Source organism: Stigmatopora argus, chromosome 13 (genome assembly GCF_051989625.1).
Source record: "Stigmatopora argus isolate UIUO_Sarg chromosome 13, RoL_Sarg_1.0, whole genome shotgun sequence".
Taxonomy (NCBI): domain Eukaryota; kingdom Metazoa; phylum Chordata; class Actinopteri; order Syngnathiformes; family Syngnathidae; genus Stigmatopora; species Stigmatopora argus.
The window spans coordinates 9,440,256-9,461,195 of NC_135399.1; the positions used below are offsets into that span (position 1 = coordinate 9,440,256).

Here is a 20,940-nt window from a genome sequence, read left to right on the forward strand (position 1 = left end):
AAGTTCTCCAACAAAACACAATAAAAGTACGGGAAATTTGGAGCTTTTCTTTAGCCTAATAATTAATAGGGCATTAAGTATGACCAGATAATAATTTGCAGTTTGTATTTAGGGAATTTGAGCAACAATTTTAAATGGTAATCATCAATAACCTTCCGGGCGACCAAACGTCCGGCGACCAAAAGTCTGGCGACCAAAAGTCCGAGTACCATAATTGTGCCTAGAAAAAAAATAAATAAATACCATTACATTGCAATGTAATTGAAATTGATTAGGGTCAATTAAAAGAAAATCCAGGTCACTATTCTTTTTTGGGCTGTTGATTCACATTTTCTAGCACAGAAGCGCTCACACTTTTTCGCTCCAATATCTACTTTTCAATGAGCCAACCTCCCGTGATCTACCTTGTCATACCTGTCAACCTCTGCCGATAACTGCCCTTATAAATGATTATGATTCCCCTTACAAACCCCCAAAAAACCTTACAAACACCGTACGACTCGTACAGTGTTTGTAAGGTATGCTTTGTTGTTAGGGTTAGAATTCAGGGGTGGGCGAAGCGATCTTTGAAGGGCCGCTGCGGGTGCAGCTTTTTGTTCCACGGACACTTTAACAAGTGGGGGTTGTGCCAAAGCGGGAAGCACCTGACTGCAATCCAGTGATTGGACTTCGAACATACCACATTTGTGGAAAGGTTTCACACATGACTTACTGCAAGTGTGTTCAAACTTTTTTGCTCAAAGATCTACTTTTCAAGGAATTAACCTTCCATGATCTCTCTTTTTTACAGGCCACCGACAAAGCTCAGCAATTATGTAATGATATAACCACGCATTAGACTCACTCTATCAACATGTATGGGAGTGGCAGGGAACGGGGGTAAAAATCCACTATGGAGTCACGCTGAAGCTTACTGCAGACATGCCAAATTCATAAGAGCCTAATATGGAAATCAACAGAGGGGAGGGATCAAAATGTTAGTGTTGTGCAATCTACCAATAATACCTTGGCAATCTACCAATAGTTCCTTGCCGAACTACTGGTAGATCGCAATCTATATAATGGGCACCTCTGCTCTAGCATAGTATTTGCTTCCTACGCAAAACTTTAGCTTTTGGCCTTAAACACGAGTTGGGGTTGTTTGTCAAAAACTGATTGGGGATTGTTGTCAAGTCATAAACGAGGGCGTATGTACGACAATAGACACAGACTCCATTAGATTGGATGTCTATCACTGTTTATGGTCGGTGTTTTCTTTAAAAATATTGAGAAATATATACTTTATACTTTACTGTGTGTGTTTTAATATAGATGTTTTTCATGTTTATCACCAAACACTTGTAATTGATTTAAATTATGTCAAAGAGCTAAATTTAACACAGTTTTAATTGGTCTTGCTTTCTATTTGACCATTTTATTGAACATTTTTTTTAATCAAAGCATATTAGATAATGTACTCACACTGCCACATTCCTCTTATGAATTCGAATGGAAGTTTAAATTCAGGTCATGAATTGTAGGTTAATTATTTTTCAAAATATTTAACATTTTTTAAGTCAAATATGATTAAAACATGACTTGTTTTATAATTTTACAGTTTCCAAATTTTTCACAACTTCTGTTTGTAGTTTTTTGTTGGATGTCTCTTTTTCATTACTTACATTTTCTTCTAAATATTTAAAATGTAAAGTTAAACATCTTATAAATAAATAAAGTCTTTAGTATATTTCAAATGGTTTCACTCGTCAGTTGTACGTATTTGTAGTAATTGTCACTTTTACGGTAGTCGTGGTGTGTCATTACGACAGAAGAGATTGCTTAACGGCAACGCGTCTTCAATGCACGCTGCAGGAACGCCACGCAAACTTTTGCAGATATGCGGTAAATCTATATTTATTCAAAAAGGGTGCACTGTTTGATTTACTCTAGCTATACCACCAAAACGTATATGCACTTGTCATACTTGTGTAGGCATTGACGTTAGGACGATTTTCACGTATTTTGACCGGAAATCTAGAAATGTTTGGGGAATAGAGACTTTTTAACCATGCGTCAAAGGTCACGCGTTCATGCCTTTTAAATTCGTTATTTATACTACATACCAATGTGCAGGTGATCTCGGGTTACAATAGACTCAGCGTGCACGTAAATTGAAAGAGATCGCACTAAACTCAGCAGAGTTAATGAAAGTCAAAATAAAAACGTTTTCCAATTTAGTCATGACAGTTTTGCGTTTTGTTTATTTAATTTCTTATTCAGGAATGAAAAAAAGGGCATTTTTTAACATGAATCATGTCCATTTTTGGTCCCTTTCATTTTTCGGGCACTTCCTTGTTAACTCATTGCATGCCATTGACGGCGCTTGACGTCCAATCTATGCCTTAAAATTAGTAGCAAGTGGCTGAAAATGTACAGGAATTGAATGATATCAGAGAAAAGCATTCCTCTAAAATCTCTCCATTAATAGCTTTTTTTCTAGTTTTCAATCATTTTACTCCAAAATGTAAAATTATCAAGTTAAAAGCTGAAAATATGTATATTTCCAATAAGGTCCTCGTTGCTCGCCGCTGCTCTCCTCCTCCTTTCGCGAGCGAATGAGATTTCAGCAGAGGAAAACATCAGGAAGCCCAACGTTGTTCTGGTGATGGCGGACGATTTAGGAATCGGCGACTTGGGTTGCTACGGCAACAGCACCATCAGGTCAGGCCCAAATTGATGATGCAGTCACGTAGCTGTCTTCCAATCTGTAACGTGCCATTTCAGGACCCCCAACATTGACAGGCTGGCCTCCGAAGGGGTGAAGCTGACTCAGCACATCACGGCGGCCCCACTTTGCACCCCGAGCCGAGCCGCTTTCATGACTGGGCGTTACGCGGTCCGCTCAGGTCTTTTAACAAAGACTATTACGATATATTCTGCTGTATATTGTCTGTTTCTTGACATGCTGTTCTTTTTAGGGATGGCGGGATCAGGCGCAGTGCAGGTAAATTTGTTCCTGGCGGGTTCTGGCGGGCTCCCACCCAATGAGACCACCTTTGCCAAGAGGTTGCAGCAACACGGATACACCACTGGCCTTATTGGTGAGTGCTTGTTTACTGTAGTGCTTTCCATCACGAAATTGTGGTCCACAAGTATCCTCTAGTGGTCTGTTATTGTATTGCATGATTTCAACTCTGGTATCTTTCCACGATAACGCACTCATGACGCAACAAACAAATTTAAATTAACTTGGATTAATATATACAGACACACTCAAACATATGTTTAATGTAACTTTACACAAAACTGAAATCTATTTTTTATTTTAATTTTATTTTTTACCTTCGTTCTGGGCGGGTTAGCAGTTTGCCACGCCTCCACTCTCACGTTGCTGTTGTATTCCCTTCAAAATATTCCGAAAATGATGCACACAAATGTCCTCACAATAGGACCAACGAGAAGTAGTCTTGAATGAACGATCGCGGGAGCTAACAGGCTAAGGAAGGAAAAACAGGAAATGCAACAGCTCAGCCTACCCACGTATTGATTGTAGGTAATGAAGTTTTATTCTGAGAAAGGGTGCCATTGGTTATCGGTGTTGTGTGCACGAGTATACTTCATTACCCAGAAAGCCCTCTTTTTGCCCGCGCATGCGAGTTGTGCGTTTCCTGGTCGAAACTCGTCTGAATAAATCGTTCAGTCCTCGTAGATATAGTAGTTATACACGAAAGAGATGCGGCCAAAAAAGACAGTGCGCTACAAGGATAAACAGCCTCTCATGTCATGGCCACCTGGCTTTCTCGCATCTCGAAATTTTTCTTGTATCTGGGGCGAATTATTTGGTCGAAATTTTCATTGTATCGCGAGCATCTCGTAGGTAGAGCTGCTCGTAGGTCGAGGTACCACTGTACATATCTCACCCCCCCAAAAAAATGAAATCCTTTACATTTTAATAAGGACACTGGTTGGAAAATGTAAATGTAAAATGTATTATCTCTAAGTATTTTGATAGTCTATATTGTGACCAGTTTTTTTTTCATATCAGCACTAATGTGACTTATACTCTGCAGGTAAATGGCACCTAGGTTTAAACTGTGAGGGCAGAAGGGATCACTGTCACCATCCCAATCAGCATGGCTTTAATTTCTTCTACGGCCTGCCTTTTACTTTATTCAAGAACTGCATTCCGGGAATGGAGTCGGATATCTTGCCCTGGCTGGAGAATGCGCTCCAAAAACTGTCCATGTTGTTAGTGGTTGGACTTTTCACAATGGTAAGGCTGAATTGGAAATTCCCTCACTTTTCCTTAGGTTTTTCTCTTTCTGCATGTTGTTGTAAGCCTGGTTGTACAAGTTGGACAAGTAATAGGCACGCTTGTTTTAGTGGTATGCAAAAAGTTAAATGTTCAAACAATGGTTTTGGAGACACTACAACTCATTGGTTGCCACTGACATTGATAGACGAACCAGTATTACTTAAGAAAATGAGCTTTTAAAAAACAATTCTTTAACCCCACTGTAACTTTATCAAATTATCTCTTAGAACACCGAAATTAAGGAAACAGCTCAATAACCTTGCGACTGTTGGATGAGCTTTAATGTTAATTTCATGAATTAATATTGGTTGCTATTGACTGTGACATACGTCCAATCCAACAGACGATGAGAGGCTGGCAGCGATCAAATGATTTATGGCATGTAAATATGATCATTTCAATGCCATCCATCCCAGTTCAAATGTACAAGTGTTTGATATTTATTGCCGTGGCAGCGAATGAGTTAATCAAGTACGGTTCAGCTGTATTCAACTGAAACTACTATATATTGACTACTATTTTCCTTTAACCCCTTGATGCCTGAATTTACATTTATCAAATATGCATTTCAACGCATTGGAGGGAATCAACTAATTTTTTCTATTTTTATACCTTCAGTATCTTTTTCTTTGCTACATTTTTTACCCACTTAATATGTATTCCTCTAATACTTTATTTATATGAAACTCTGGCTGCCGTCGATGTCCAATCAATTTGCAGTGGGAGGGCTAACCATACACCCATGTCAAATAGATTGGACGACTACATAATATATAATATAATCGGACATAGGCTTTGTCATCATCAGTGAGTCGACAGAAGCCTAATTGTCATCATACCCAAAAGCTGCGTATGACGAAATTGGTAGTGCTTCTCCATAAGGTGCCCAGATAAGTGATAATTTCAGACTCGCTGGCATTCTGCCGTGATGGATCATCCCCCGAGCGGATCACTTACCTTCACTCAGCCAGTAGGAGGCAGATCACCGCCCAACGTCTTTTCACGTTACCTCACCCTGAAGTTATTACACAGAAGGCATTGTGTGCCGTGCTACCGCAAGTTTAGAGTCCTGATGTATGTGGGAAAAACTGTCCTTAAGCCTATTTGTCCGTACTTTGTGAGACCTGTAGCGTCTGCCAGAGGGCAGCAGCTGGAACAGGTTGTGACCAGGGTGGTATGGGTCCCAGACAATGTTCCTGGCTCTGCTGAGGTAATGAGGGCTGGCAATGTCTTCCAGTGAGGGGAGAGAGCAGCCGGCGATCTTCTGGGCAGTGTTAATCACTCTCTGATAGTAAATAATGAACGACACCAAACTGGAGAGCATTGAGCCGCTGCACCTGTGCGCGCCGCCATCTTGGAAAACAAGAGACAAGTGACAAACTCATTTCAATCTACTGTAGATTGATGGTTAGATGCAACTTGATTGGACATCTAGCATCATCAGTGGCACTGTAAATTCAGGCATCAAGGGGTTAAAACGGTTTCTGTTTTAAATATTTAAAAAATAATAATAATAAAAATTAAAAAATGCCTGCATACCCAGGTATGCGTACGTGTTGGCGGCCTGGTGGAAATCAGCCTACGGCTCTTGTTCTTGGTCTTTACGTTGGGCGTCCTGGCGGTCGCAGTGTGGTACGTACCCTTCGGATTTCTGCCCCGGTGGAACTGCATCATCATGAGGGACCAGGAGGTGGTGGAGCAGCCCATGACAATGGACACATTGCCTCACAGGTTGCTGACCGAAGCACAGCGGTTTATCCAAAGGTTTGAACACCAGAAGGCACACATTCTGTTATTTGGGAACAGCGTGTGCTCACGCTCATGTGTGTTTTTCCCCCATCTGTCCAGGAATGTTCGTCAACCATTTCTTCTGTTTTTCTCTCTGGCTCACGTCCACACGCCGCTCTTCCGCACGCCCTCATTCGCCGGCAGAAGCCGCCACGGCTGCTACGGCGATGACGTAGAAGAAATGGACTGGATTGTGGGTGAGCATGAAATAATTAAAATTTAGAAATTTCACGAGAGTGCAAAATGTTATATTTGACCAAATATAATCGGCAAAATGGTCTTTTCTAGGTGAACTTACCAAGACTGTAGATTCATTGGGCCTGACGAACAACACTTTGATATACTTCACGTCAGATCATGGTGGACACCTTGAAGATTCTCATCCTCTGATTGGTCAAAGTGGAGGATGGAATGGCATTTATAAAGGTGTGTGCCTTGGCTTTCAAAGCATGTGTCAAGTGTAAAATTAAGTGTCGTGTTAAGGCGTGTATTGACGACGAAAATATCACTTGACCAGTGACAAATGATGCTTAATTTTTGCCACCGGGTGTCAAAGCGTGGAAGTTCACGTGACCAGTAACACTAAACCTTTAGTTTCATTTCAACCAAATCAAATCAAATCAAAAGCCTTTATTGTCATCATACACAGCTGCGTATAACGAAATTGGTGAACCATTGTCTTTGTATGAACGTATATCAACATTTGAATTTAACAGTTTGATTGGAGGACTAGGAAAAAATAAATCTAAGCAACAACGACAGGCTGAATATAGTTAATATAAAAGAAAGTTTTTAAAAGAATAAGATATTTTTCTTAAGTCCTTCTCAGTTGTTTTTATAAATTGCAGCCGATTCTCCAGGTTTGTCATGGCAACCCCTGAGGGGATAAGCCAAAGTCTTGATCATTTATTTTTTGAATTATCTTTTACAAGATTCAATTGTTTAATTAGTGGGTATAAAAACATAGCCTAGTGAGACTATAAACTGATGCAAAGCCAGCCACAGTGGGCTCAAGTTTTTAATTCAATAGATCCAGCATAGAGTTCAACCAATGAGGTTTCTGCTGAAACAAACAGCCCCTGACTGCAATCTGCTGATTGCACTTCCAGGACACCAGTTGGTGAAACGATCTTTTTATTCTGATGTGGAATACATCTGAAACCCCTGTTCGGGGCGTTTTGTACATTTAAGTACAATTTCTTTTTCTGAAACGATTGTTGTCCTGTCAAGGTGGCAAATCCATGGGGGGCTGGGAAGGCGGCATCAGGGTTCCCGGAATCTTCCGCTGGCCGGGTCGACTGGAAGCTGGGCAAGTGGTAGACGAGCCTACTAGCCTTATGGATATATACCCCACACTGAAACACCTGGCTGGGGATTTCCAACCAGACAGGTAAGCAAGCCATTGACACCGCTAGACGTCCAATCCACTGGGAGGACTGAGAGGGCTCTCTTTCTCTCCTCCTCCAAATGGATTGGATATCTAGCGTCGCAAATGACAGCCTGTGACTGTACTCATGCAAGTTTCAATTCCAGACACTTAGATGGTTATAACCTCATGCCGCTGTTAGAAGGAAAGGTGGATCGATCAGAGCATGAGTTCATGTTTCATTACTGTGGAAGCCATCTTCATGCAGCACGCTGGCACCCACAAGACAGTAAGTAAAGTCCCATTTTCTAATGTTGTTTGCATGTAGCCAAGGAGCCATTTAGCAATATCCTGGTCACGCAATGCCATGTAAATGTGTTTATAAATGTGGTCTTTTGTAGGTAAATATATGATTTTTTTGTTTGTACGTGTTAAGTTTGCACGAAATGGTTTTGATCCCAGGAAGTTGTTGTTGCTGCTGTTTATTATGTGGTAAAAAAAATACAAAATGCTTTTGGAGTGAGGGGGAAACTCATGACTTCTTAGTGTAGTGGAAAGAATTGAAGTTAACATTATTTTGGTGGGAGAAAGTACCTGAATAGGGTGTTTAACCCCCCCCCAAAAAAAACGTTTTTTGGGGTTGATCAAATAGGGAAATGGTAAAATTTGCGTTATCATGTCTGTGTGTTGACATTGCCGTGCAACTCTTGTGCATGTAGACCTTGCCAGTGTGCATTAAATTAATTAAAATAAACTAAATTTAACCCAATGGAACCTAACCTTCCATTTCCATCATAGTGCTGGAATTTTCCAAAATTGACTATGGTAGTCTGGTATATTGAGGCTGTGCCGAGCTTCCTGATGCCAGTTCTTATCATTACCCGGAACTTTCGAAATTTTGGTAAAACCATAAAAGCAACATTACAAATGACAAAAATGTAAAAAAATTTACTCCCGCCAAAGTTGCACTTTTGCATACCTGTCAACCTCTGCCGATAACTGCCCTTATAAATGATTATGATTCCCCTTACAAACCCCCAAAAAACTGTTTGTAAGGTTTTTTGGGGGGCTCGTACGGTGTTTGTAAGTTTTGGGGGGGGTTTGTAAGGGGAATCATAATCATTTATAAGGGCAGTTATCGGCAGAGGTTGACAGGTATGCTTTTGGGGCATTTTTGGCTTTGAATAAATACAGTTTGTTCACAGTAAAATAAGACTTTTTTACCATTGTAGCTACTGCAAGCAAAATTTACACAGTCTTCTCTAACTTGTATAATTTTGTTACCAAGTTCAAAATTCCCAGAGAAATGTTGTAATTTCAGTATTTTCTCCCCCTTTTCAAATTCAACATCAGCCACCTGTCATTTTTCACAGGCGACTCCATTTTTAAGGTGCACTTTGTCACCCCAAACTTCTTCCCTCCGGGGGCTGGCGGCTGCTACGACACAAAAATCTGCCTTTGTCACGGGACTCACGTGACACGCCACGACCCTCCTCTTCTCTTTGACCTTTCCCGAGACCCCTCGGAGTCTCGTCCGCTCGGGCCCGACACGGAGCCGCGCTACGCCGAGGCTCTCCGTCAGGTCGCCGAAGCTGCGGAAGTGCATCGGCGCTCCTTGACGGGCGAGCGGCCAAATCAGCTTACCTTGGAGAAGATTCTGTGGAGGCCCTGGCTTCAGCCCTGTTGTGGAACGTTCCCCTTCTGTTCCTGCAAAGAAGACACGAGGTAATTCAGACCAGTATTTGACCATTTGTGTGTTTTATGGAAGATTGTAATTTGCAATGTTTGTCTGTAGAGGGCAGAGAGAGACTGTGTTTGGCTAACATGTCTCTGATAAAGGAGGGGGATTAGTAGATAAAAACTAAAACGTAAATGCTTTTCTTATATATAAAGTAGTACTGTAGCCGATTTGTCCGTGGTCCCTCTAGGGCAAGGGTGTCAGACTCGGGTTGGTTCGCGGGCCGCTTTATATTAGATATAATATTTGGATTTTTTAAATATAAATTGATTAAATGAACTGGATTAAAGGCCCTGAATATTCTGTTTTTTGCCGATCTAAAACAATGTTTATTTTAGCTTTTTTTATATATTGTTAGATTTTACAAAATGATTTTTGAACTAAAAACAAAGAAAATATGGATTAAAAAATAGCAATTATCGATTTAAAAGGGGGGAAATCAGGAAATTTAATGTACCTCTTCATTTTAATTTGATCCTAAAACAGAAAGTCGGCACTCATGATTTACTTTCCCGGGCCACACAAAATGATGCGGCGGGCCAGATTTGGCCCCCGGGCCGCTACTTTGACACCTGTGCTCTAGGGTCTTTGAGGTCGATGGTATCTCAAGGCAGCTATTGACGCTCATAGATGTCCAATCCAAATAAAGTGGTGATCTATTGGTGTCAAGGGCACTAAAAATGATTATTCACTGATGAATGGTGTACCAAAATATGACATCTTGTTAAGAGCATGGAGTATCTTTCAAGAGGTACTGCCAACTTAACGGAAGTGACAAATAATTTGCCCCTTTGACTTGTGCTTAGCAACAATTAATGTAGCTATTCTGTTGCATCGCGTTGCCATCCTTACTGTTTTACAGTATGTTGTGTGAAGGTTCAAGGTTTTATTTGCTGTTTTTCTGAAAAGCTTCTAATGGTTGCACTTCCTGAATTTTGCTTAGCAACAAGGTCTATTGTGTGACATGTTTTCTTTTTTTATAATGATTTAAGAAAGACTTTCGTTGCTATTGCTTGCCTATCACAGTTTTGTTTTGCTTATGGGGCACATAGTAATTTTCAACAAACAACCATACGACCAAAAATACAAATTTGTGTGTTTAGACGGCAAATGATTGTTTCATGATTATTTTTTGTGTGTTTGTGTCATTGACACAAAACTTTTTAGTCATGTGTAAATCATCCCTGTCAAAAGATGGACAGGATGTGAGATTTAAAAAGAACAAAGAATTTTAAATATATGATGGTTTTCAAAATTATAACAGCGGTTAAAAAATACTTGGAGTTGAGACAGGTGTGTCACATTCCAACATTAATAGTGAGCATTGATATAAGAAAAAAAAATCTCATCATTCAAATCTCATTCATTGAAAATATATTTTATCTTTAGAAATAAAGATGTTAGTTATTTTTTTAAGCCTTCCACGGAAATTTAAGGGGAAGAGACACGTGTGCATGCATGACACTGCACTTTGGTCTCTCTTTAACATACTCCATCCAACCCTCCACTTGGTTATGGCCTGTTTCGGCATTGGAATTTTCATTGAGCTAACTCTCAGCAAGTGAAAGACTCCAAAATGCTAGGGTGGATATATGCTAGGGTGGATATAGTCCCGGTGGGCCCGTAAGAATCCCCCCGTGGCTCTCCGTACTGTATCCTCCCCAATAAAAGACTGTAAAGACTGTGTGAACCTCTCCAGCCTCAGTGTCATCATTCATCATCATCAGCACTTGGCCTGTCCCCCTCCAGCAGTGGCTGACTGTCAAAACATCAGAGTTGGCTGCAGCAGAAGCCAATAATTGCTCTTCTTCCCATCCCCGATCTCCTCCTTTTTTCTCCTCCACCTCCGCCAACTGCTCTCTTCATCTCCTCCTCCTCCTTCTCCATGTTGCCTGCAGATATTCCGCTTGCATCTGCAAGTATAGTCGGGCAAACGTCACGTACATCATTACAGTAATCGTTGCGCTCCCAGCCACGGTATTTACTACCCACCCAATCCTGGCCGTGGAGAGAAGTGCCTCCAATCCACTTGAAGTTCATTGCAGCGGCTCCTCTGTTCTATCTCGCCGGGACGTAAATCACGCAGCCGAGCGTCCCTAATAACGTTCGCCCGTGCATCAATGTTAATCATGGCTGGTGGGATGGAAGGAAGGATGCCGGTTGTTCATCATGTCACCGGCGCACGTGCAGCAAAAACGCACGCATCTCTGTATATTATGTTCCGAGCGGGTGAGGCCGCTTTCTGCAAAGGTCAGTTTTGCAGGAGAAGCCATAAAGCATTTTTTTTGCAACACCCGCTTTGACACGCACACACAGATGCAGAGAGAAAAGCGGAATATTAAAGGGCGGCTTGAAATAGCGGGGATGCGAGGAGAAGCTGCATGTGACCTGAGGGAGACAGCCCACCTAACCCACACCTTTTTCTGCACCTTCCTACTATTATATGTGAGCTTATTTCAAATGCAGTATGATAATGTAACAAAAAAAACGATATGAATACTTAAACTGCTGAATATGGCTTACTGTATGATTAATGAGGTTCTTTCCAGAATGACACTGTATTGAATACAGTTGAGACATAGTTGTGAAGCTTTAGAATATATTTTTATGTGGATTTTCTTTGAGTTGCCCTTGATGGGAATAGATGTCCACCAATCCATTTAACTGGATGCCTGCAATCTTACTCTACATGAAATGAGAGCTAACACCTAATGGCAAATGCATGAATAATGGAAAACAAATATTTCAATAATAAAATATGAATTGTGAAAAAGTGTTATGGAATTTAATCAGCCTCAGTGGTACATTCTTGCACATGTTTACTTTGTTTGTATGTATGCTTTAAGTGCTAACCCTAACAGCCGGTCTTCATATATTCCCACAAATAACTCTTAAAATGGATTCACGCAGCAAGTCTAAGTGGTGCGCTCTATTTTTTTGTCTTTGGGCTATTTATGTGTACATTTCAAAGTGCCACTTATTCTATATGGTGGTGTTAACGCTAATGGAACTGTAGCGAGTAAGTAAATCCACAAGCTTATGTAAACATTAAAAGACCAATAATTAAAGCATGGTTTTAGATTATCTCCACTCTACTCTACTGGCAATTATTTTTCTTCAATACAGATTAATCTAGTTTGCCATCTCAATATATCGGTGCTTCGTTTCAAGTCGTTTTTGGTGCTTTTTGGGTCATTTTTTGCCACCATTTGGTGTACTTCCATGTTGTCAAGCTTGCATTGACGGGCCATATCTGATTTTGTCCACATTTCAAAGCCACCTGATTTTGATCAGAGCACATCCGCCAGCAATATGTTACCCACATCTAACCACCCCTCCTCACAGACTGCCACAGGAGAGCAAAACAGCAGTTTTGGGTCATTTGGAGTTCCATTTTAAGAAAAAAAAAAGCCTCCCTGTAAAAACCATTATTATTTTTGTCACTTTCACTTAGTGCAGTATTACAGTTACTATATTGAACATTTGTATCGCACATACACTGTCGTTGATGCTATAAACGTGCTTTTTCTCTTACAGGAAATATTTAGCGAGGTGGAGTTGATGAGAAACAGATAGCGTAATAAGCAAACTAATGGGACAATTACTTTTCTGCACACACACACACACACACACACACACACACACACACACACACACACACACACACAGCCTGAGCTTATCTCCTGGACCTTTTTATCTAGCAGAATTTGGCTGGGAGCGTGAGCTCATAAAGCTCTGCTGGGTGTGCTACTTTTCCACGTTAACGGAAACACTCCAGTGCTGCAGAAATGATGAATGACTCTCGCTTATTGAGAAGAGGTCAGTGCAGCCATTTTCATTTGAGCAAATAGCAGGTTTTCATCAAGGCAACCACCTCCTATATTGGACGCCTGATTTCAAACGCATACGAGGCCGCCTCTGTCTGTATTACATCTCCTCCTGCAGATATTCCAGTGATGTCAGTCACCTTATTTTTACGATAGGTGCTTTAATACGTGATGTACGGCCTGTTTCTTGCTAGTGATGGGAAAGTCAAGGATTTGGACAGCTCGCTTTTATTGTCGCGGACCCCCAAACACTCCTTTTTCTTCAAAGTAGGTCAGCTTGTAGTGTAGCAAAGGCTTGGCGGTACACTAAGGACTTGGCGACTCATGTTTTGAAACACTCCAATCGCCACTGAACACACATTTCTGACTCCGGTTTTCAGTGAGTGATGTACGGCTAGATTTTGATTGATGACTAGTGATGTGAAATCTCATTGAATTTTTCGAGGATTCAGCATTCAGAGCCAATCTTCCTAGTGTAAAGGGATTGGACGTCGATCATTGTAAATGAGTTGAATGTGGGTGAGTTCCTTCCAAATTTAGGGCAATTATGGGCTTTGTTGTGAATGTTTTGAGGCTTTGTGGGATCACTTCCTTTCCATTAGGATAATTTCCTGTGTATTTTGGCGCAGGGATAGGTCTCATATTATTTTTTTGGTTAGCCTTTGATTGTGAGGTGTTTCTTCATCACTTTTTGCTGATTTGAGGCAAATTCCTGTTGATGTTGAAGCACGTTTGAATGATATTGGAGCAAAAACATCTATTATGTGAGTGGGTGTGTCATTATGTAATTTACTCGAATGCGGCAGCATGTATTTCATCTTTATTAAGCACAAATGAAACTATTAAGAACAGAAGTTTTTTTTTTTTCTAACTTTCCAATGCCAAGCTGATAAGCACATACTATAAAAACAAATAAATGATAACTATGTTCAATTATTCCGACAGATGGTCACTTCCTGATCATTTTAAGCCAATTTGAAGATACTTTTTTTCCCCTCGGGCAAAACAATGTCCATCATGGCAAGCAATGCATTAAGAAAGATTTGTTTATAAAAATGTTGCAATCTAGTGTGGGTGTATTTAGTCACAGAAATGTTGCACTGAAATATTCTCGGAAACTTTGTTTATTATTCCATGTAGAAATAGCTTGTTTATCTTTTGAATAGTTTTATTACAAAATATCGTAGATTGGTTTCCTGACCTATGCATCAATATTTTTTTTTCATTTTGACAAGCATGCCCATAAGACTGTCAAGATATAACTGTTATTGGTGTAGTTAAGAAAAATTGTTACCGCAGGAAAAGGAATACATTTTGGGTGGCGAAAAAAAAACTATGCATATATTTGTAACATGGAATAAATATTGGTGTCAATTGTCTTCTAATGCAACTGATAAGAGAGCAGCAGATAAGAGAATGGAAATCGAGCAAAAAGTTGTTCAATAGATTATTCCATAAAAATCTATTTGACTGATTTATTGTGTAGTTATTACTTAATGTTGGGGAGCTCTGACACCTCACACACACCCACACACACATACGTACATATCCATACACATACAGGGTGTTCCAAAATGTTTGAGCCCATTTCGTTGACCAACCATGTTGACAATTTTCATTGGATGGACCTCAAATTTTTACAGCTTGTGTAGAAGCGTTTCAGGTTTTTGTGTGTAACGTTTGCTATTTCTATCTTTTCAGGTTAAGAAATGCCCTTCACTTCAAATGAAAAGGCATTTTGGGTGTTAGAGCATGCTCGGACTCAGTCACCGAAGACAGTGCAGCGTGACCTCTTCACAAATTTTGCATAGAAGGCACCAACTACAAAACAAATTAGGACTTGGCACCAAAAATTTCAAGAAAAGGGCTGGAATGTTGCTCCGTCCTGCCAATTTAGGTATGTATAAGCATTTGTCAAAATTATTGGCCTACGAAATTTGGTCAAACATTTTGTAACCTCATGTATGTGTATATGTATATAGTATGTGTATGTGTATATATATGTGTATGTATGTGTGTATAGTATGTGTCTGTGTCTATTTGTGTGTATATGTATATAGTATATGTAAGTGTATATGTGTGTGTATATGTGTGAATGTGTCTATGTATGTGTGTATATATATGTGTATGTGTGTATATATATATACGTGTATATATGTATATATATGTAAATATATACATGTATATATATATGTATGTATATACATGTATATATATGTATATACATGTATATATATGTATATATATGTATATACATGTGTGTATGTATATATATATATATACGTGTATATGTATATATATATACGTGTATATGTATATATATACGTGTATATGTATATATATACGTGTATATGTATATATATATGTGTATATGTATATATATATGTGTATATGTATATATATATACGTGTATATGTATATATATATGTGTATACATGTATATATGTATGTGTATATATGTATATATGTATATGTGTATATATGTATATATGTATATATGTATATGTGTATATATGTATATATGTATATGTGTATATGTGTATATATGTATATATGTATGTATATATATATATATATGTATATATACATGTATATATGTATATATGTGTATATATGTATATATGTATATATGTGTATATATGTATATATGTATATATGTATGTATATATGTATATATGTATGTATATATATATATATATATATATATATATATATATATATATATAAAAACATTATACATATCAAACTTTAGAGTGGAAATAGCAGTTAATTTGGTCCCCAGCTAACAAGAATATTCTGGAAAAAATACTTTTCTTTGTTTCTTCTTGTCTCATTTCAAAATTGGGAAGATTTAGTGTTTTGGCTAACCCCAGATAGATTGGATTGGATAACTTTATTCATCCCGTATTCGGGAAATTTCATTGTGAAAGGTTCAAATTGATTGGATGTCTATCAAAGTTAACGAGTTAACGAGTGAAGGTATTAGGTAGAATTTTGTTTCGTTTTAAATGACCCCTCTCGATGTTTATAGACATTGTAACGGAACACATTTTAATTGCTTATTGAGTCGTTGTTTGAGAATCTCATGTAAATATAGTAAAATAATGACAGCAGTCATTTGAATCACCATGAGTTGGTGAATCCGGTGGCCCGGGAGAGGTTGAAGTCAGAGCATCATCAGAGACTTGGAGAAGCATAGGGAGTCTCAATAATTATAAAACTAATCTAAACTTGAGGCTTAAGCCTCATGACAAGAGGACTTTAGTTTTCACATCAGAAAATTGAAGCGGTCCTTTGCCACAAAACAAGGATGAAGTTCATGATGCGGCATATAAATAGGTCTCACTTTTTAAAGTACTTTTACTACTCGAGGATTTGAACACGTTTTCATGCCTGCATTTCCAATTTATTAATGCGAGGGGGCCGCCACTGACGGCATTACATGTCCAACCCAGAACCGGGAGGGCTGCCAGCCTCTCCTAGTTCAAATGGATTGGACGTGTATTATTGTCAAGGGCATTGGATAACCAAAGCTTCATGATAGACAAGTGGGCAAAAGCAAGGTTTAATTTTAATCCCATCACATTTGCATTTTGATTAGACAAGTCGTCATTGTTTGCCAGATAACTTCCTCGCCGGAATTAATGCGGTGAATTGAGAAAAAGAAAACAATGCAAGTATGATAACGCTTGCTAATCTTGCATGAATTAACCTCACTACATTGTTCAATTGGCTCTTATTTCATGGCGGACATTCCTAGTCTAACATCACGACTTGTTTTTAAAATCTGAATGACTCCACATCCATTACGTGCCTGTTTGTACTCCCGCTTTTAATACTGAGACATTCTGTCCCGCTATTCCATTTCAGTCTCCTTGTCCGTATGCATTGTCACGAAAGCTAAAATGAGCGTCACATTTCTGATCGCTATTATCCAAATATCCCATTAGACTAAACCGAGTGGCCACCGGCCAATGTTGCCGGTTGAGAACAAAGCGGTCGCGCCAACAGAACCGAAAATAATTGCTCGTTACGGCGTCAGGCTCTCGTGCCATTAAGGGCGCTGCCCAATCGGAGTATAAACAAGCCCACAGTGCACCAGTGCATTTACAATCCAGTTTTGAAGGCCGATTTGCTGAACGTCAACCAAAGCGTTTACGCCGCAGATTGCAGGATAGATGTTTAGGGGTGGACGTCTTATCTGAAGCAGAAAGACAGATGATGCTAAACACTAAAGGGGCAGGAAGGAGGCAGCGTCGTCTGGACGACTGATGGAAGCGTTTGTCATCTTGAGACAGATGAGAACGGAGGAGAGTTGGGGAAGGAAGGGCATAATAATGACAAAATGCCAAGAGGGTAATCGAAGCGCCGGTCATGTTTACCCGCAGGGCGAGAAGCGAATGGGGAGTCATGGCGACGTGTGCAAAGGCAGAGTGGGTGACGGAAGACTGAAGGGTCACTCACTCCGTTCGCTGCGGGAAGGAAGTAGATTGAGAGATATTGATGTTTCGACGGAGGAGAAATGATGAAGCGAGACAGCCCGTGATGGAGAGAAGGCCTCTGGCTCGGGAAAGACAGAAGGGCGATGAAGCAAAGGGGGGGGGTGGCGTTTATGATCAGAGAGAGAGCCCCGCAGGAGGGAAGACTCCAAAGGAAACGGTCACATGAGCTGTAATCGAGAGAGAATATCTACAGATGCAGAAAACTTCAAGTCATTCTACGGCCTTGTTGAGAAGAGTTATTCTTCAGGGAGAAGGGCTCGGAGACAGCGGATGATTTATCTATTTCTCTGCAGGGGAGATGCACTCCGATGGGGAAGTTCGAAATGGCTCCAAAGGGATCGATAAAGAGAGAGAGAGAGAGAAAGACGTATCACGCACAAACTTCTGTCAGAGCAGACCTGTCTATTGCAGACGTATGGACTTTATCCAGAGTGACTCATGTCCCTCTACGAAGGGTCTGCGAGTTTAGCTGAGTGCCAAAAAAGACCGACTTGACAATGTCAGTGTTAGGTTGCGGAAACCTGATGACTTCTTAGTTCGTTTGTGAATTCCCGGCCTGCTTCCTGTTTGTGGCTGCTTTCTGCTGATTTCGGGGCATTTTCAGGCTACTTTCTCTGGGTTTCCTCGCATTTTAAGGTTCCTTGTTGAATCATTGGCCGCCATTGACGGCACATTTTGACTGTAGGGGGCGAAAGAACGAATGTGGCCGAGGATGGTAAATTAAGCAAAGTGCACTCTTTCACACAACAACTAAATTCTGGTTTCACGGCACCCGTGTCAAAAATACATAAGCGTTTCAACTCCACGGGCCAGATTGGTCTCATTAGCTGGCCGTTTATGGCCCACGGGCCGTATGTTTGACACCCATAGTTTATACTATTTCCAGAGCAAATAAAGAAAATGACGTTTATATGTTTTTGTCACAAATCAACACACACATACCGTATGTTGCCTTACAAGGGCGTTAATGCCATGAGATTTACTCCACAGATGTCTTTAATTTCTCTGGCAGTCGTCAATATTTTGAAAGGCGCAATGTCTTTTTACAAGATTTAAGTGTGCAAATGTTCAGTGTAGGCAGTTCCTGGTAACTGGAAGTAAACTTCAAAAAAGAAAAGCGTGATGTTAAAAATGATAAGATATTACATTTATCTAGTCAGAAAATATAAAAGTAAGGAAAGGATAAGGATATTAATAATACACTTTAGCTGGGTTCGAGCATAATATAGATATTTGAATTGATTATTTTTTTTCCCAACATCTTTTTAAATTTGCTCCATATGATTTTAGGCAAGCTCATCACATTCGTGGTTATTGATGATTTGTTTGCTTCTTTGCAGGGTTCTTGCTGATGGCCGTGTCAGAAAGGTGACGGCTTCCTCCGGGGCGAGAGTGGGATGAGCTGACTGAAAAAACAGATGAGCTGGAAACCGGAGGAGAAATCGCAGAGTCATTCTAGTTGAAGGGAACATCGAGGTGAAAGGTAGGTGGACACAAACATCAAGGGCTGCGTTGAAGGTTGGGGGAGAGTGATGGATTAGCTGAGGACAGGAGAATGAAGTATAGAGACATGGAGACGGAAGGAAGTTTGGTCAAAAATGATTATATTGTATGGATGATACCCATTATTTGTTAAATTACAAAATTATGACCAATAATGATAGTTAGCAAACAGGATTCATCCTTGATTTTCCTCTTTTGAATATTTGGTGACAATAGGTGAACACTTTGGGTTGAGCAGATGACAGCAGTCCAATATTTCAAAACTAAAGCAGGGAAGCACAATTAAGGGGGAAAAAAACGACACAAGCCAAACAAATGGAAATGATGAACATTTAAACGAGCTTTACAAGTTTACTCGTTAGTTTGTGTGAATTGAAAATGTTTTGATTTTTATAATCACCAAAAGAAATATCACATTGTCACTCAAAACCAGAGAAATATAATTTATGCAACTTGGATTTGATGTAAGTGTCAGTCACACCAAATATGACACCAAGAGTTTTACATATACTAGAAATATTAAAAAATAAATCCAATCTTCTGGCCTTTATACATGAAAATACTAGCAAAGCAACAAAACTACTAAGTGTTATTGGTATTTTTTTTCACTGCCCACAGCATAAATGCCACTTTCTGCTTTCCAAACCTTTCATTTCTATGCCAACCACCTTTTCAACTTCTGACAACCACATTTTTTGCTTTTCACCTCTCCCAATCCCCCAAACTGCACTTAACAATCTAGCGTTTATTCTTTTCATTTTACCTTGTCATCCTACGCACTTGCTCAAACCAATTGACGGTCATGAGCATTTTTGTTGTTGTTGTCTGCACAGCTGCAGAAAACATCCCCTGTAGAGGTTTGCTACCAGAAGTAGTTTGGAGTTTGATTTATTTAATAAGGGACAACACATATCAACATATTCATATTCATGTCAATGAACATATACCGTAAAACCTCTATTTGAGCGGCACCTCTATTTGAACGGCACCTCTAATAAATTGGCTCTTTGGTGGAAGAATTGAAAAATAGAATGGCACCCTCTAATCGAACGGCACCTCTATTTGAACGGCACCTTGGTGGAAGAATTGAAAAATAGAACGGCACCCTCTAATTGAACGGCACCTTGGTGGAAGAATTGAAAAATAGAACGGCACCCTCTAATTGAACGGCACCTTGGTGGAAGAATTGAAAAATAGAACGGCACCCTCGTGGCAAAGTGGCGGCCCAGGGGCCAAATCTGGCCCGCCACATCATTTTGTGTGGCCCTGAAAAGTAGATCATGAGTGCTGACTTTCTGTTTTAGGATCAAATTAAAATGAAGAGTATAGATGTAAATTAAATTTCCTGATTTCCCCCTTTTAAATCAATAATTGTAATTTTTTAATCCATTTTTTTCTGTTTTTTTAGTTCAAAAATCATTTTGTAAAATCTAAATATATATAAAAAAGCTCAAATAAACATTGTTTTAGATCTATAAAAAACTGAATATTCAGGGCTTTTAATCCATTTATTAAAAAAAATCTAAATATTATATCTAAAATGGTCCGGCCCACGTGAAATCAAGTTGACGTTAAAGCGGCCCGCGCACCAACCCGAATCTGACACCCCTGCATTAGTTGAACGGCACCTCGAATTGAGCGGCACTACGGGGGAAAGTTTGAAAAATAGAATGGCATGCCGTTGAAATAGAAGTTTTACGGTATATGTAAATATATAAGATTGTAGCAAAGGGCTAATTTCCAACTTTAGTCCCTTGTGTAGGTTGAAGATAAACGATGACACATACTAGACTGGACATACACACACACACAAGTAGCACTGTTTTAGACATTGTTGTGATTGCAATTTTGTTCGTCTAAGAGCCAGGCTTTAAGATAATTGGCAAAGAGATTCAGAGACGGGAGTTCACGTATGTTAATTA

The 20,940-nt window shown here is 39.6% G+C and overlaps 1 protein-coding gene across 4 annotated transcripts; it reads left to right on the forward strand.

Annotated features, from left to right (window-relative positions):
• Positions 1 to 1,792: 1,792 nt before the first annotated feature.
• arsh (arylsulfatase H) lies at positions 1,793 to 19,162 on the forward strand. 4 transcript variants are annotated; one of them, XM_077616695.1, is made up of 13 exons: positions 1,793 to 1,881; positions 2,551 to 2,700; positions 2,764 to 2,885; positions 2,958 to 3,080; positions 4,050 to 4,252; positions 5,838 to 6,058; positions 6,143 to 6,279; positions 6,371 to 6,508; positions 7,313 to 7,472; positions 7,616 to 7,737; positions 8,822 to 9,173; positions 14,715 to 14,910; positions 18,856 to 19,162. In XM_077616695.1, the coding sequence occupies exons 1-12, from the start codon at positions 1,877 to 1,879 to the stop codon at positions 14,740 to 14,742; spliced, it is 1,761 nt and encodes a 586-aa protein (XP_077472821.1). In that variant the 5' UTR covers positions 1,793 to 1,876; the 3' UTR covers positions 14,743 to 14,910; positions 18,856 to 19,162. The 4 variants fall into 4 exon arrangements, with proteins under 4 accessions (XP_077472821.1, XP_077472819.1, XP_077472820.1 ...); XM_077616693.1 differs by lacking the exons at positions 14,715 to 14,910; positions 18,856 to 19,162 and adding an exon at positions 11,085 to 12,068; XM_077616694.1 differs by lacking the exons at positions 14,715 to 14,910; positions 18,856 to 19,162 and adding an exon at positions 10,886 to 11,225.
• The last annotated feature ends 1,778 nt before the right edge of the window (positions 19,163 to 20,940 follow it).